The sequence below is a fragment of the Cygnus atratus genome, chromosome Z (genome assembly GCF_013377495.2).
Source record: "Cygnus atratus isolate AKBS03 ecotype Queensland, Australia chromosome Z, CAtr_DNAZoo_HiC_assembly, whole genome shotgun sequence".
NCBI classification, from domain to species: domain Eukaryota; kingdom Metazoa; phylum Chordata; class Aves; order Anseriformes; family Anatidae; genus Cygnus; species Cygnus atratus.
The window spans coordinates 50,648,067-50,661,861 of NC_066396.1; the positions used below are offsets into that span (position 1 = coordinate 50,648,067).

General features: G+C 37.8%; 1 protein-coding gene across 2 annotated transcripts in view; it reads right to left on the bottom strand.

The window, feature by feature from the left end:
• Positions 1-13,795, bottom strand: part of MEGF10 (multiple EGF like domains 10) — a 105,714-nt gene that overhangs the window by 5,012 nt on the left and 86,907 nt on the right. For both annotated transcript variants that reach the window (XM_035569395.2, XM_035569396.2), the window contains 10 exons: positions 13,355-13,489; positions 12,862-12,990; positions 11,013-11,141; positions 9,230-9,358; positions 6,564-6,692; positions 5,796-6,032; positions 4,363-4,490; positions 4,076-4,199; positions 2,094-2,138; positions 227-433 (listed from right to left, as the gene is read on the bottom strand). In XM_035569395.2, the coding sequence (XP_035425288.1) occupies positions 227-433; positions 2,094-2,138; positions 4,076-4,199; positions 4,363-4,490; positions 5,796-6,032; positions 6,564-6,692; positions 9,230-9,358; positions 11,013-11,141; positions 12,862-12,990; positions 13,355-13,489 (1,392 nt within the window). The remainder of the gene's footprint in view (positions 1-226; positions 434-2,093; positions 2,139-4,075; positions 4,200-4,362; positions 4,491-5,795; positions 6,033-6,563; positions 6,693-9,229; positions 9,359-11,012; positions 11,142-12,861; positions 12,991-13,354; positions 13,490-13,795) is intronic.

Consider the following 13,795-nt stretch of genomic DNA (forward strand, 5'->3'; position numbering starts at 1 on the left):
CACAGACCTGAAGGTATTTTTAAATGGTGCTCTTGTGAATTACACCACTCATCTCAAAAGAATGAGTTTGTTTTTACAGCTTTTGAGCAGAAAATAGATTTGAAAGCATCACAATTTTTTTCAGTGAGTATTTTTTCATGTGTTTTCATTAAATTGATTCAAAGGAAAAGAGTTTTGTGCTTCCTCTTATTAACCTTCAAAATCTCGACGCAGAATTTCTACTTACCAACTTCATAAACATTCTTATTGGCTGAAGCAGAGCTGGCAATCTCAGCATACGGGGAGTCCCTGCGTGCTGGTGACTTCATTTCAACATATCCACATTCTGAACTCTTTGGTACAAGAGCTGGTGGGTCTTTTATAGTAGCATATGGGTTTTCAGAGCTACTCAATGAGCAATTGCTTAAATTGTATTCCGAGTTCTTCACTAGATCTGAAAAAAGAAAAACAAACTACTCTCTCAAGTACACTACATAATTTGGACATTGATACTAAACAGAGCAAAATGCATTTCCACTTTTACACAACTCTGAAATTATACAGACATTCTTTCATCTTGAGTTTTAAAAGTCACTCAGTATTTAAATTGAAACTAATCATAACACTTCACAATTGTTATACAGCAGTTAATGAAAGCACCTCTACTGGTCTGTTCTTTTATGAGATTGATCTTGCCATCAGCAAAACATCTGAGCAACTTCACTTTTGATTAAGATAGAAGCTAGCATTAAATACAGGCAATGTGTAGAATCAATTTTTTATACAGTCTTCAGAATATTTTTGCCTTTGCAAGTGCTGAACTAAGGACACGATTAAAGTAAGTGATCTAACAGACTGTTTCTGATAGCAATGGCTAGGCAGATGGCAAGGTGGCTTATAGAGATGGCCTATTTGGTGCAAAACTTGAGCATGAAGCCACAACAAAAGAGTAACCAGTTTCTCGGAAGTTTCTCTGAAGTATGTATAGGAAAGCTGAAAAAGAAACACCAAGTGTCTTATCATTTCAGGATTTAGGTGAAGGACAGCTTGCCATAGTTTAAGAGAAGAGGCATCTTCTCAGGCTGAGAAGAGTCTCTGTAGTGTCTGTGTTACTTTGTTCTCTGTGTTGCTTTGTGGTATGCTGTATTATTTAAACTTTAGAGCTGAGACTTTCTCAACTGGTTCCTGAGTGAAGATCCAGCTTGAGAATGACTTCGGTAAACCTGCCAGTGGATATGTGCTCATAAACTTGTGTCTCCTTTAAGATATGTTACATTAAGATTCCTCTAGTTCTGCAAAACCAGGGAATCTCAAGTAGCAATATATAGCAAATCACTTCTCCAGCTTAAATTGTCCAGTATTATAAATAAGGTGACAAACCAGCTGTTCTTGTCAACATATTTAACTTATTTAGCTGCACTTTTTTTATTGTTTGGATATCCAGACATTCTAATCACCCTTGCTATACCTCAGTCATAAAACAAAAACAGTTGCATACACAAGTATGGTGCAGTATAAAGTCTTATGAGTAAACTGGATAATTCAGAATATCAAAATACCATCATTACCCCGAATTTCCTAAGGTTTTCATTCTTCTCTATGCATTCATACTTTGATAAACATTCCAAAGTCCTGCAGTGAGCATGTTGAAGCATTGCAGGCTTGCTTGTGATTATGCAGTCCTACACTGTCCATGCCATTTGCAAGAGGAATTGGTTCTCTTTTAAAGCCTTTCATCTGAGGCAGCATGCATCCTTACCTAGCTCACTAAGCTGAAGTTCCTCTAGAATGGCTAGAATAGAGCCATTTTGTGCCTCGTGCATTACAGAAACATTTGTTGTATGGGACACATAAGGGACTTAGAAAGCCTTGAGGTTTTTTGTTTGTTTTTGTGCGTGTGTGTGGTTTGTTTTGTTTTAAGAAACCTACCCTCACAAAAGAAAGAAAAATAAATCCACAAATAAAAATTCATGCATTTAGGGCATTGATTCAATGACACAGTAATTTAGTCCAAAATTATTTTATATTCTCTTTGCACAGAAGCCAGATATAATTTATAAGAGTAAACTGATTATTGATGTCATTTCATCTAAACGCACCAGAAAAAAACTCACCTTTCAGGGATTTTCCCAAATATCCCCTATCAAGTCCAAAAGCACCTGAGAAAAATGATATCAAAAACAGAGCAGTTTTAAAATCAAAGAAAACCAATTACATAACAGCTTCTATATCTTTCAAATTAGCTTTGGGATTGATTTCTACCTTAGTGGAAGTATTCTCTCATAAGCCCCGTGAGACTGCCCAGTATAGGGTTGCAAAAGCATTGTTAGTATTTGCAACTTTCAGTACCTCTCTGAACAAGAAAGGTGGGTAAGGTTATAAAGGACTATTAAATTATCTGGTTGACCTCACACATGTCACAGGCCATTACATTTTGCCCAGTTACTCTTGAATGAGCCTAATAACTGCTGTTTGATTAACGTATATTTTCTGTCTGGGTAAACTGTATCTACCAGAAAGGCATCCCATCTTGACCTGAAAACCTCAGAGTATGGAAGTTCACTCCAGTTCTTGGTATTTTGCTTTCACAGTTAATCACTCCCACTGTGTTGTCCAAGGTCATTCTGTTACAGCTCTTTGACCTGAGGGAATGGCCTGAACTACTAGTGCCTAGGTCTACAGCTTTACAATTAGCTGTTAGGAGCAAATTTATCTCAATATAAATCTCAATCTAAACATCAGCAATGACTGACAACTGTTTTCAGAGACCTGGTACTTGCCTGGTTGTTAATTTATTCAAAAAGCTTTGATTGATACTATGCAGTACTAATTTTTTCATCAGACTGTATGCTAGAAGGGTTACAAAAGCCTAAAACCATTTTATCTATACAGCATCTCTACAGACAAAAGTCATTGTTTCCAAGAACGAAATTATGCTATTTGAGAAGTCCTAAAACAATGAATTCTATTCCTACCCCATAAGTCACTGATTAGATCTCACATTAGCTGTTCTATTGTTTTTGCTAAGACTAATGCACAGGTCACCAGCCTACAGTTACCCAAGTCATCCCATCTGTTTATCTAGAAAACAAACATAATATCAGCACTCACCCAGTCCTCTCGAATCTCCCTGTTACTCAAGATACACTGCAGTGGACTAACCACAGCTTAATGTGCTACTACAAACACTCTTGACTAAGAAAATGTGAAGTTGACCACCGTTATGACTGAAACCCTTTTCTACAGACCAGATCTGAGCCTCAGTTGTGGTCAGCAAAAGATCATGGATGAGCATGATAAATAAGGGCTCTATACTATTGTTCTCATTCCCAGAATCTGCTACTGTTAAAGACCAGAAATGAAGGTAAGAAAATGATACTCAAAATTGTACTGGCACTGAAAGACCCCTACAAAATTTTCACTTGTCAGTGATAATAGTCAATATAATCCAGCCTTTTTGGAATGCAAGAAATTGGGAAATGATGACAAGACAGCAAAAGACAGCATAAAGCAGGATACAGTAACTTAACACTTGTGAATTTTTCTTCCTAAGATGTCCTTTGTTTTGGCAAATGAGAGACTTAACTTGGGAGATGCTCCTAGAATTTACAGCTGAAGCAGGTCAGATGATGAGAAACTATTTTTAAACAGATTCAAGATAGTGGGGATTAAAAAAAAAAAAAAAAAGATATATGCAACCTCTCATTTATTTTGTAAGAAATTGTAATTTTGCCAAACAAAAACACTACTGTAAAACATTCATTGCATTATGACATTAATTAATATGAAAAACTTTTTATAAAAATGAGATATTTTGCATATCACATCTCCATGGGGCATCAGATTGATTGACAGTCCCTCATAAGGAGTCACTTTTTCATCTGTCAGGGTACTGCCTTAAAGGAAGGACAAACCTATAACCCTGAGCCTCACAGAATCTGACAAACCTGACATTACGAACAAGGCTTACTAGTGTCGCAGAAGAACCATTCTGATACCCTGACTGGAGAACACATTCTACACGGAAAAAAAAAAAAAAAAATCTGTTTTCTACTCCATCTCAGCTACAATAAAAATAACATTGATTTTTTCTCACCGAGCTCATTGAGGTAACCCCCATGTTTCCAGTCAGCAGGCAGTGTTCCAGTGTAGTCCATGATGGTGCCTCGTTTTCTGGGTTCCACATTTTTAAGGTTCACAAACAGCTGATTGTTTTTTGCCTATTTCAAAGAAAGACAGATAACAGAAACTGAAACTAGTAGGGGATTGCTGCATTCCACTAGGAGATAATCAGGGAAAGCAAAATAAATCCAATGAGAGGGAACACAGTAAAATAAATTGGCAGCTAATCTACACAGAAGAATCTAGATTTTTCTGCTTTACCTTTGCCAGGGTCAGTCTGTCCATGTTGTTGACATGAGGTGGGGTAGTGCACTGTGTTAGAGTGTGATAACTAGGGTTAGAGAAATAGTGACTGTTAGCATTTCCACCATTACTATGAGGGATGGTTTCTGAAAAGGAAAAGAAAAGAAAATGATCAACTTAAAATAACATGCGATTTCTTTGCTAAGCTATGTTTTCCATAGTGCTACGTTGATTTCAGAATCTAGTCTGGAGTTTCTTGAATAAAAATCTAGAAATCTTGCATACATGTAAATGAATAAGAGATACAGAGCAGTAACTGACTAGTTGCATCCCCACTTTTAGCAAAGAGCATTCTCAAGTGTTACTTAATGCCTTGCCTTTCTGCTCTGATCCCTTGTTTTATTTTGCATCTGTAACCATGGCATTGTCCAAGTCATAGACACTTTCACCATAGAGTTCACAGCAACATTTTTTTGGTGCTTAAACAGCACCACTGTCTTCGCTGGTACATCTTTCTCTGCTCTGACAACTGCTTCTGCTGGCTTCTTTAGCTGCCAGCTTCCTTAATAGCTGTGTGCAAAAGACAGGATCACCTGAATTTTCATGTACACCTGCATCCCAACTCACATCCATGGATCGAAAACTCCTGTCCTGTTTCAGGAACATTGCTCTTTCCCCTCATCTGTTTCAAACTTGGACCACTCTGCCCCTCTACACAGCCTTGCTGCAGGTAGTGTGAAATTCTGATTTTTCTCAATCTATAGCAGTCTTTCTGTATACAAGCTGTTGGCATTGAATTTAAAGTCTCAGCAGAAACTACATTTTGCCACACTTTCCAAGTCCGTTTAAAACTAGGCACAGAGGAATACTGAAGTCTATACGTCCACCGGTTAATACAGAAAAATATTTAGGGGTGTAAAATGTTCCTGAGTAGAGCAAGATATATGATCACTTGAACCTTTGTTCGGCAATTAGCATATTTTACCAGCATATACCAGCTTTATTGTACTAAATGCACAGATGAAATGACTACGATACAGAACAAACTAAACAGCTACAGATGCTGAACCAGCATCCTTCTGAACCCTGATGAACCGTCTCTGGCAGCTGGAAGGTGACACAAGCCTACCACTGCTCTGGTGTGCTGGTTTACTAGCAAGTGGTGTGGTCCCAGGGGCTGCTCTGCTATAAAGCACCATTGGGAGCAGTGAGTCTGACTCCTCTTTCCCAAAGACGGAAGAACCCTCCCCTTTCTCTTTTGAGGGAGGCTTGCAAAGCAGACTTGTAGATGCAGTCTCTGGAAACAAATAGGCTCCTGCTCAGAGCAGCCTTCACTAATGTAGAAAGGTGAAACACACACATTCAACCCTGTTATATGAACCCCGTCAGTGCTCAACTGAAAACATAAAGTCAAGAGACAGAGGAAACAATCTGTTCTAAATCTCACTTACCTGAAATGGTGTAATCTGCATTGATGACTCTCATAGCAGGTGTATAGGTCACTGAGGGCATATTTGTTTCTTTCCCTTTCTGTTTTTGTCTGTAAATGATGAACAGCACTAGCAGGAAAAGCACAACCAGGATGAGAATGACAATGCCTGCTATAGCCCCTATCTGGTAAGAATCAGCAGGGATGGCAGTACTGGTACGGCTTAAACTGTTCAAGTTTCCCACTATGATTACACCAGCTGAAATACAAAAAGAAATGAAAATATACTACATAAATTATGAGGCTTACGTTTCAGGAGCAGAAGACAATATTTCACTTCTCAATCTTTCTTTCTGTTAATTTGAACTGTACTTCACAATGCCAAAATAGAACTATGTCAGAAACCAGCACAAAAACAACCCTAGCCTTGACGAAAATCATTCTTCTTCACAGAAAGAAGTGAAAAGGTAAGAAAAAAAGAAAAGAAATTCTCTAGGCAAAAGTGCAGAGCAGATAACTTGCATGCTCTTACCAGCAGCTTTGCACAGTACAGCACTGTAAAGCATTTCATGCAATCAGCACCTAAGTGCTTTGGTCCAATAAACTACCACTGAGGCATCTAACACTTACAAATCTACAAAATGTATACAATTTAGTAAAAGACAATTTAAGCACATATTAAACACACACAAAATTAATTTTATGGCTGATACATAGATGACCTCAAATAGGTTGACTAAGTTTTAGAGAAAATAATTACAGTAATTTTCAGCATCTAGGTAGGCCTTACCTTGATCACACCTGGCCCCCTTCCAGCCTGGGCTGCAGTAACACGTCCCTGTGATGTGGTCACAGGTCGAGTTGTTCAGACAGTCACATATCTGCCGGCATCCGTACCCATAGGTACCTTGAGGGCATTCTGCACAAAAATAAACAAAATACGTGTAAATGAAAAGCAGACATAGTTATCACTTCTGAAATGTATACAGATCTGTATGTATTACAGACCCACAGCACTACACCTGCTGCCATTTGCTGCCTAACCACGTATGTTTTTGCACATGGCCAGCAGATGGCGATATCTTATTAGTGGTAGACCTGAGAAGATTTTCTGAAGGGGAACGCTCTACGTGTGTTTGCACACGCAGACAGAGAAAGAAACTGCGTTCAAAAGTGACTTTCTTTTACCTGTTATCTTGCTGCCACTAAGAAAGTGAAAACAGAAAAAAAAAAAAAAGTGGAAAAAAAATAGATTAGAAAGGCAGAAGACAGTGAAGACAGTTCTGCCCAGGCATGCCTGGTCTCACAGATCACGCAGATCCAAGTGCGTGAAGAACCCTGTAATCATGAGTGGTGCCAGACATCCTGCGGGTGTCATGTCTATGACAGATGTGCTAATGTGGTGACAGGGCAAGAGACTAGGATCACGAGTCTAATATGTGCCATCTACTTGAATAAAAATAAAACTGGTCCCAGACTGCTTATGGCATACTTTGATACCATAATGTGTACACCGAGAAACTACATGGAGTAGAAAAATATTAAATTATGAAAAATTAGTTAATTGGAACCGTTTGACATGCATTTGTCTCTCCCAGAATGATTTGTATACAATAAATAATTACCAATCAAAGCGTCTCCTACATCACATAATCAGCATGATAGAAAATTATCCTACACTGATAAAAATTACTTCTTTCATATTGACACCTGTGTTACTACTCTGTGGCTTTTTACATTGTTGTAGTACCTATGGTTTGAGGAAGGGTGGTATTTCTCTTTCTGAGACTCAAATTTCTGAACCTCACAATTTTCTAACTACATTTGTCTTTTTTTAAAAAAAATCTAGCACATCTGTTATTTATTCCTAGTTTACAATAATTTATGACATAATATAACACAATAGGTGCCAAAGAAACTTCTTTGCAATCTTGATAAATCCAGACGCAAGTGTAATTTCCTGCTCATATACCACCTTCTTCTCTTGGTTACATTCCATAAAACAATATTAGCACCACTGAAGTCAATGTCTGTGCAAAAAATACTATTCCATGATATATTTTGGCATTTTGAAATCTAAACTGGAATGAAAAGTCCATTTTTTAAAACTGAAGTTCCAATTCATAAATATCAGAACACTTAGTTTAATATTGTTGAATCATTATTACCAAATTACAGTATAAAATGTCAAATCTATAAACATCCTAACACAGCTAGATTTGCCAAAGTATTTGAAGTAATATTTTGATATGATGATATCAGAAGAGGATCTTAAAATCTTCATCTTTTCCTAAACATTATTCTCCTTTTTAAGTGAAACATCCTGATATCATCAGAGTAGAATAAGAAAATTTAAGTAACTAATAATTACATGTTGCAATGTATTATTTCACTGAAATAAACATATTCCTCCAAAATATTCAGATTTCATTGTAACTGTATTTTTCTTAGGAAAAAAAAAACAAACAACACTTTTCTGTATTTTCAGTGGTTCTACCCCAGGTGCCCATTAGCCTTACCTACAAAACACCTGTTGCAGCTGGAGCTAGGCTCACTGCTGAGGGAATAAAGTGTGTCTACAGGGGTAAAGTTCAGTATATGGTAACCTCCCCTCCCTTCCGTTAGAGTACTGCCTGGTGTGACGTGCTGTAGATAATAAGAAACAACCCCCGCATATCAAAACCAAAGCCTTATGCGCAGTGCTGATGCCAAACACAAGTTTAAATCTTCAAAATAGTAATTAAGTTAAAATAGGGGTATGTGGGACCTTGTGTTGAATCGATTGCTTTACATTGCACTAATGCATGAAGATTGGGAACACCACTCACTCGATATTAGCTAATGCTGGACTAATAGAGTTCTGTCTTCACGAGCATTCTGTCTTTATAAGCCTGATTATTCTTTTAATGTTGTACAACATTATACCACCACTGATGTCAGTGGTGCTATTCTTAATTTTCTCGGGTAAGGAATCACATGTAGGAAAATAAAATGACATTATGCTTTTTTAATCCATTTGAATTGTAAAGACACATTGCAAATTTTAATTTTATCCACTAGTAAAGATGTGGTACTACTTATCTATAGTTTTCTAACTAATAATTTTGATTGTGCTTTACGCTAATAATTACTCAGATGAATTTGTTACTTTTAAATGTCAGAGTTGTTGTTTTTTAAGCATTATGTCCAAAGCAGCTAGAATGTGGTACAAATGCCTCTGAAATGTAGCTACAAGGTGAAAGAAACAACCACCACTATCATAATCAGTCTTAATAATTAATTCTGTGGGCATTTATCTGTTTGAAAATAGCCTGGGTCTGACTCCTAAAGCTCTTGCACAGTCAAGATTCTCATTGAAGCCAGGAGGTTGCATCAGAACAGTTGCCAAAATAACAGGAGCTTGGCTCAGGGTTTGGTGTTTGTTATCAAGCATGGACAGCTCGAGTTCCTACTCACTCTGCTCACAGTGCTTCCCCATGAATCCTGTGCGGCAGGTACACTGCCCACTGATGTGGTCGCAATCAGCTCCATTCTGACATTGGCATATCAATGCACAGTCCTTCCCATAAAACCCTAAGGGACATCCTGCAAAACAAGGAGGGAGGGGGGGGGGGAAAGCAGTGAAACAGGTGCTCTAGCAATAAAATTCAAATATTCTGATTAAGTATGTTATTGAAAAGCCATTTCAATGTGGCATTCTATAAACACAACAGATTAAGACCTACCTCATTGTAAGGGATTTAGAATATTCATTAGGCAACAAGTACATAAAAATGAGATTGCAAATTTTGGGGACAGCAGATGATCAGAAGAAGGCAGTAAGAAGGGCTCCTAGAAGAAATATGTTTTAAGGAGAAACAGGGCACTTTGTGAGCCAGAGCAGTGATTCTGATTAGTGATGAATGAACCTTTGGACATATTTTATACACAGCTGATGTTGAATCATAAAATAATAAAAATAATAACATATTGAATCTCAGCTCCTCACAAAGATACCATTTCAGTATGAAGAAGATATATCACCGCAAAGAGATCGTTATTCACCAGCAGGAAGCAAAATAACCGTGATAGCTGACAGCTGAACCAAAACAGTGAGTGTTTTCCAGAGCTGCATCCATATGGCAATATAATGTATGTGTTACTTCCTGCCACTATGACATTGTTCAGTTGAAAAAGAGAGTTCTGATTTTATGAAAACGTTATTTAAACATGGAATGCAAAACCGTCAGTAGTCTTATTTTTCCTTAGTTTGAAGATAATGGATGTGCCTGGATTACAGAAAGTGTGGATTCCTATATTGAAGATAAACCAAACTGAAGCCATTAATTGATAATTTATGATAAAGATAAGAAGACAACTTGTCAGTATCTAATGTTTCTCTCTCAAACTTTGTATGAACTGTTGCCAAGCACATAATGTGTGCCACATGCCTACACAGTTGCTGCACTTTTTGCATTTTCACTTGGAAAGTGAAGGTCTCAGGAAAAAATCAGTATTAATGTACTAATTACCTAAAATCCAAAACAAATGATAGAATAACAACTTAGTGAATTTATGTTTCTATGTTCCAAGTAAAATCGTTTCTACGTAGAAATGTGAATTACAGCTACTGAGCTACAGCTGCTGTTGCAGTTGCCCCCTGGATGTAACAGCTACAGGTGAGAGATGTACAGTTTGACCATTTTGCAATGCCAACAGGGACTACGCCTCAGTAGATCACAGCCACAGCTAAGCCAGATGCTATTCTCATGGCTCTTGTCAGCATTGTGTTACGTTATTATCTTGGTTGTTGGGTCTCCACTGCTACAATACTTCTTGGGGAGGTTTCAGAGAGGGAAAGATTTACATGGTACCACCACCTTGCCTGGTACATAGCTAACATCAACCACACTATGGTCTGCAGCCATAACTGCACATGTAGAGCGGTAGCACCTGAATGGCAGTCATTCATTCTGCATGTGCACATGACAGACTTCTCCACTGGGATGTCTGCCTGTGGCCAGAAGTTGTCTTCCTCTGAAGGAAGGCTAAAAAGGAGCCCAAATGCAATGGCCAGCAAGCCTCCAGTGATTTTACAGGGCCTTCCCCTGCAACCATGGAGGTTATGCCTTGCATCTTCTGATCAGAAAGGTTTAGCAGCAGGGGAAGAAATTAACAAAATGTGAAAGTCCCAAAAGAAAATTCTGTCACTGATTTGTAGACATGTTGAGACTATGAATGGACAATAACAGTCACTTACGCTGTGTACAGTAAAGGCCAGTCCATCCTGGGGTACATTTGCACTCGCCGTCGTAGGCACTGCAGTAAGCTCCATTATGGCAGTTGCACGTGTGGATGCAGTTTGGTCCCCAGTGAGAAGGCGGGCAAGCTGAAACGACCCAGAGCAAGTAATCAATCATAAATGACAAGTTCTTTGGTACTCATGAATGGAGAGCTGCTTACAAGCACATGAGAGGGCTGTTTGGTTTGGGGTTTGTTGTTTTTTCTTTTAAACAAATATTTTGGGCTGCTCCATTTAGAGCCGATAGCCAGATTTTTTTAAGCTATGGATTCATTTTACTAAAGATAAAAAGTGCTGAAAAAGACTGTATGTATGAAACCAGTGATACATACTCCATTCTTAGTAACTAGGACACTAACACCAGCTTTCTTGTGGAGAAAGCCATGTAAGCTTCCTTAAGTTCATCTGAAGAAAGACAGTTGAAGACAACTTGAGCACAGTTAAAGAGATAAGCCTTTTAAGCCCCAGATGTGAAGGAGAACAGGGAAGTTTGAAACATATCTTGTAGCCTACACCTGAAGAACAATACTAAGATTACTCCCTGAATTTCCACTGTTAGATGCTACATACACTCTTAAATGCTACATTAAAGGTTGGACTTGGTGTTTAGGGACATGGTTTAGTGGGTAACATTGACCGAAATTTTTACATGCATGCATTGGAGATTGTGTGGATTTTGGTACCTTATACAATTAGCTATGCTTCCTCTGACAATTTTGCTTCATCTAGTTCTTTCTTGTCAATAGTAATTTGTATGGATCCAGTAAGGCATCTGGAGAATGCCTTATTTAGTAATTATTTAATAAAATAACTTGATCAAATATAAGAAAACCAGGGCCCAGCCCTTCTTTTTATGTCAGTAACCAAGTCTTCACTGATTAGCAGACTGTACACAAATCAAGTGAGGTAGAACAACACTAAGAATGTGCATCTGTGAAACTCCTTTATGAAAGGAAGAAATAATAAAAAAAAGTACTTACAAAAAGTCATAGTGAAAGAGATTTCCTAATAAGATGTTAACAAGTTTAAGAACAATGAGCTTGTTCTCACAACCACAGTACAGACTTGCTACTTGAGAAAGTCTTGGCTTTGTTCTGAGCCTTGCCTGTAGCTCTCTATGCAAGGGTTGTTAAAAAACAAAACTGAACAAAACAAAATGGCCACAAATATTCATAAAACTGACCTGAGGATACAAAACATGGGATGCTTACAACACTACTGTTGAGGAGACTACATAATTGCACAGACAAGCAAATAATAGGTCATGTAGCTTCTACACAATGCAAGATTCACGAATCACAGAATGCTTCAGGTTGGAAGAGACCTTTGGAATCATCTGGTCCAATATCCTACTCCAAGGATCTCCAACAATAAAAATTTCACAACTTATTCCAGAATGGAGACTTTGGAGCTTCTCTGGACAGATGACATGCTTGACCACTCTCACAGCAAGGAATTGTTTTCTTGCATCCTGTAAGAGTCGCCCTTTATGTAACCTGTGAGCATTGTCTCTTGTCCTTTGGCAGTGCACTTCTGAGACAAGTCTGGTGCATATTCTCTAAAACTCCTCTTTAGGCAGAGGAAGACTGAAAATGGATTACCCAGTTGTATGCTCCAGCCCACTTATTAGAAAATTCATTGTGTTTATGATAGTGCAAACAAAATGCAGAAAACTTTAGGATCTCTTCATTAAATTCCATGAAGTCCTAATTTCTGACTTATACAGCATTTCTTTACCAACAAGGAGAGAATTATATAGCTGAACCTTGATTGTTTCAAATATATAAGAAAAAAAGCTGATACTTACGCTGAGAGCAGTCACTACCAATCCAACCAGGGTAACACTGACAGGATCTGTCAATAGGATTACACGTTCCATTATTGGTGCAGGTGCATATTCCAATGCAGTTCTTGCCAAATCTGCCACTGGGACATACTGAGAACAAGTTACCAGCGTTAGAATTCCTTAGTAATCAGCACAAAATTGTGATTTCTTTATTTCAAGAATAAGAGATTTATATTTGGATCAAGAAAAGTATTTCTTAGTATAATATAGCAGTATGCATTACAAATTCTGGTAAGCCCATTATACATACTGATTATACAAATAATATATATAAGAATAAAGTGCTGTTTCGAAGAAAGGTATTTTTCATACTTATGGATCAAGTGTTCAAAGAGCTTTAAACTGCTTAAGATTCTATATTTACAAACTGCACATACCACAACAGAAACCACAGACGGAATGAAAAACAGCGCTTGGTCTCTGCATCCCACAGAGTCTTTACTATAGCTTGTACCTTCATTACAGAGGGCTCCAGTAAATCCAGGTAAGCAGTCACATAATCCAGTAATATGGTGGCAGGGGCCACTGCTGTGTACACACTGTGGACATGTCTGGCTGCAGCGGTGTCCATAAAACCCAGGGGAACAAACTGGAATCAGAAAGAACAAATTGCCATTGATTCCTGCACTTTATACACAGTTATGAAATGCTCTTCAGTGCAATTGTTTCTAACTTCTAATTAGCTTTGCTTTCTAAATATGCAAAGGTTGCAATGGTCATTGTTACTCATACAGATCAATGCTTTAAAACTGTGTAAGATTTGCTCATCTTCCTATGGAGCCTACTGTATTCTAGTCAGTAACTACTTATCTGACATTATATAACTTCTCAGGCCATATTTTACTTATGTTATGTTTGATATCCATATATATTTCATATATTACGCATACATGCT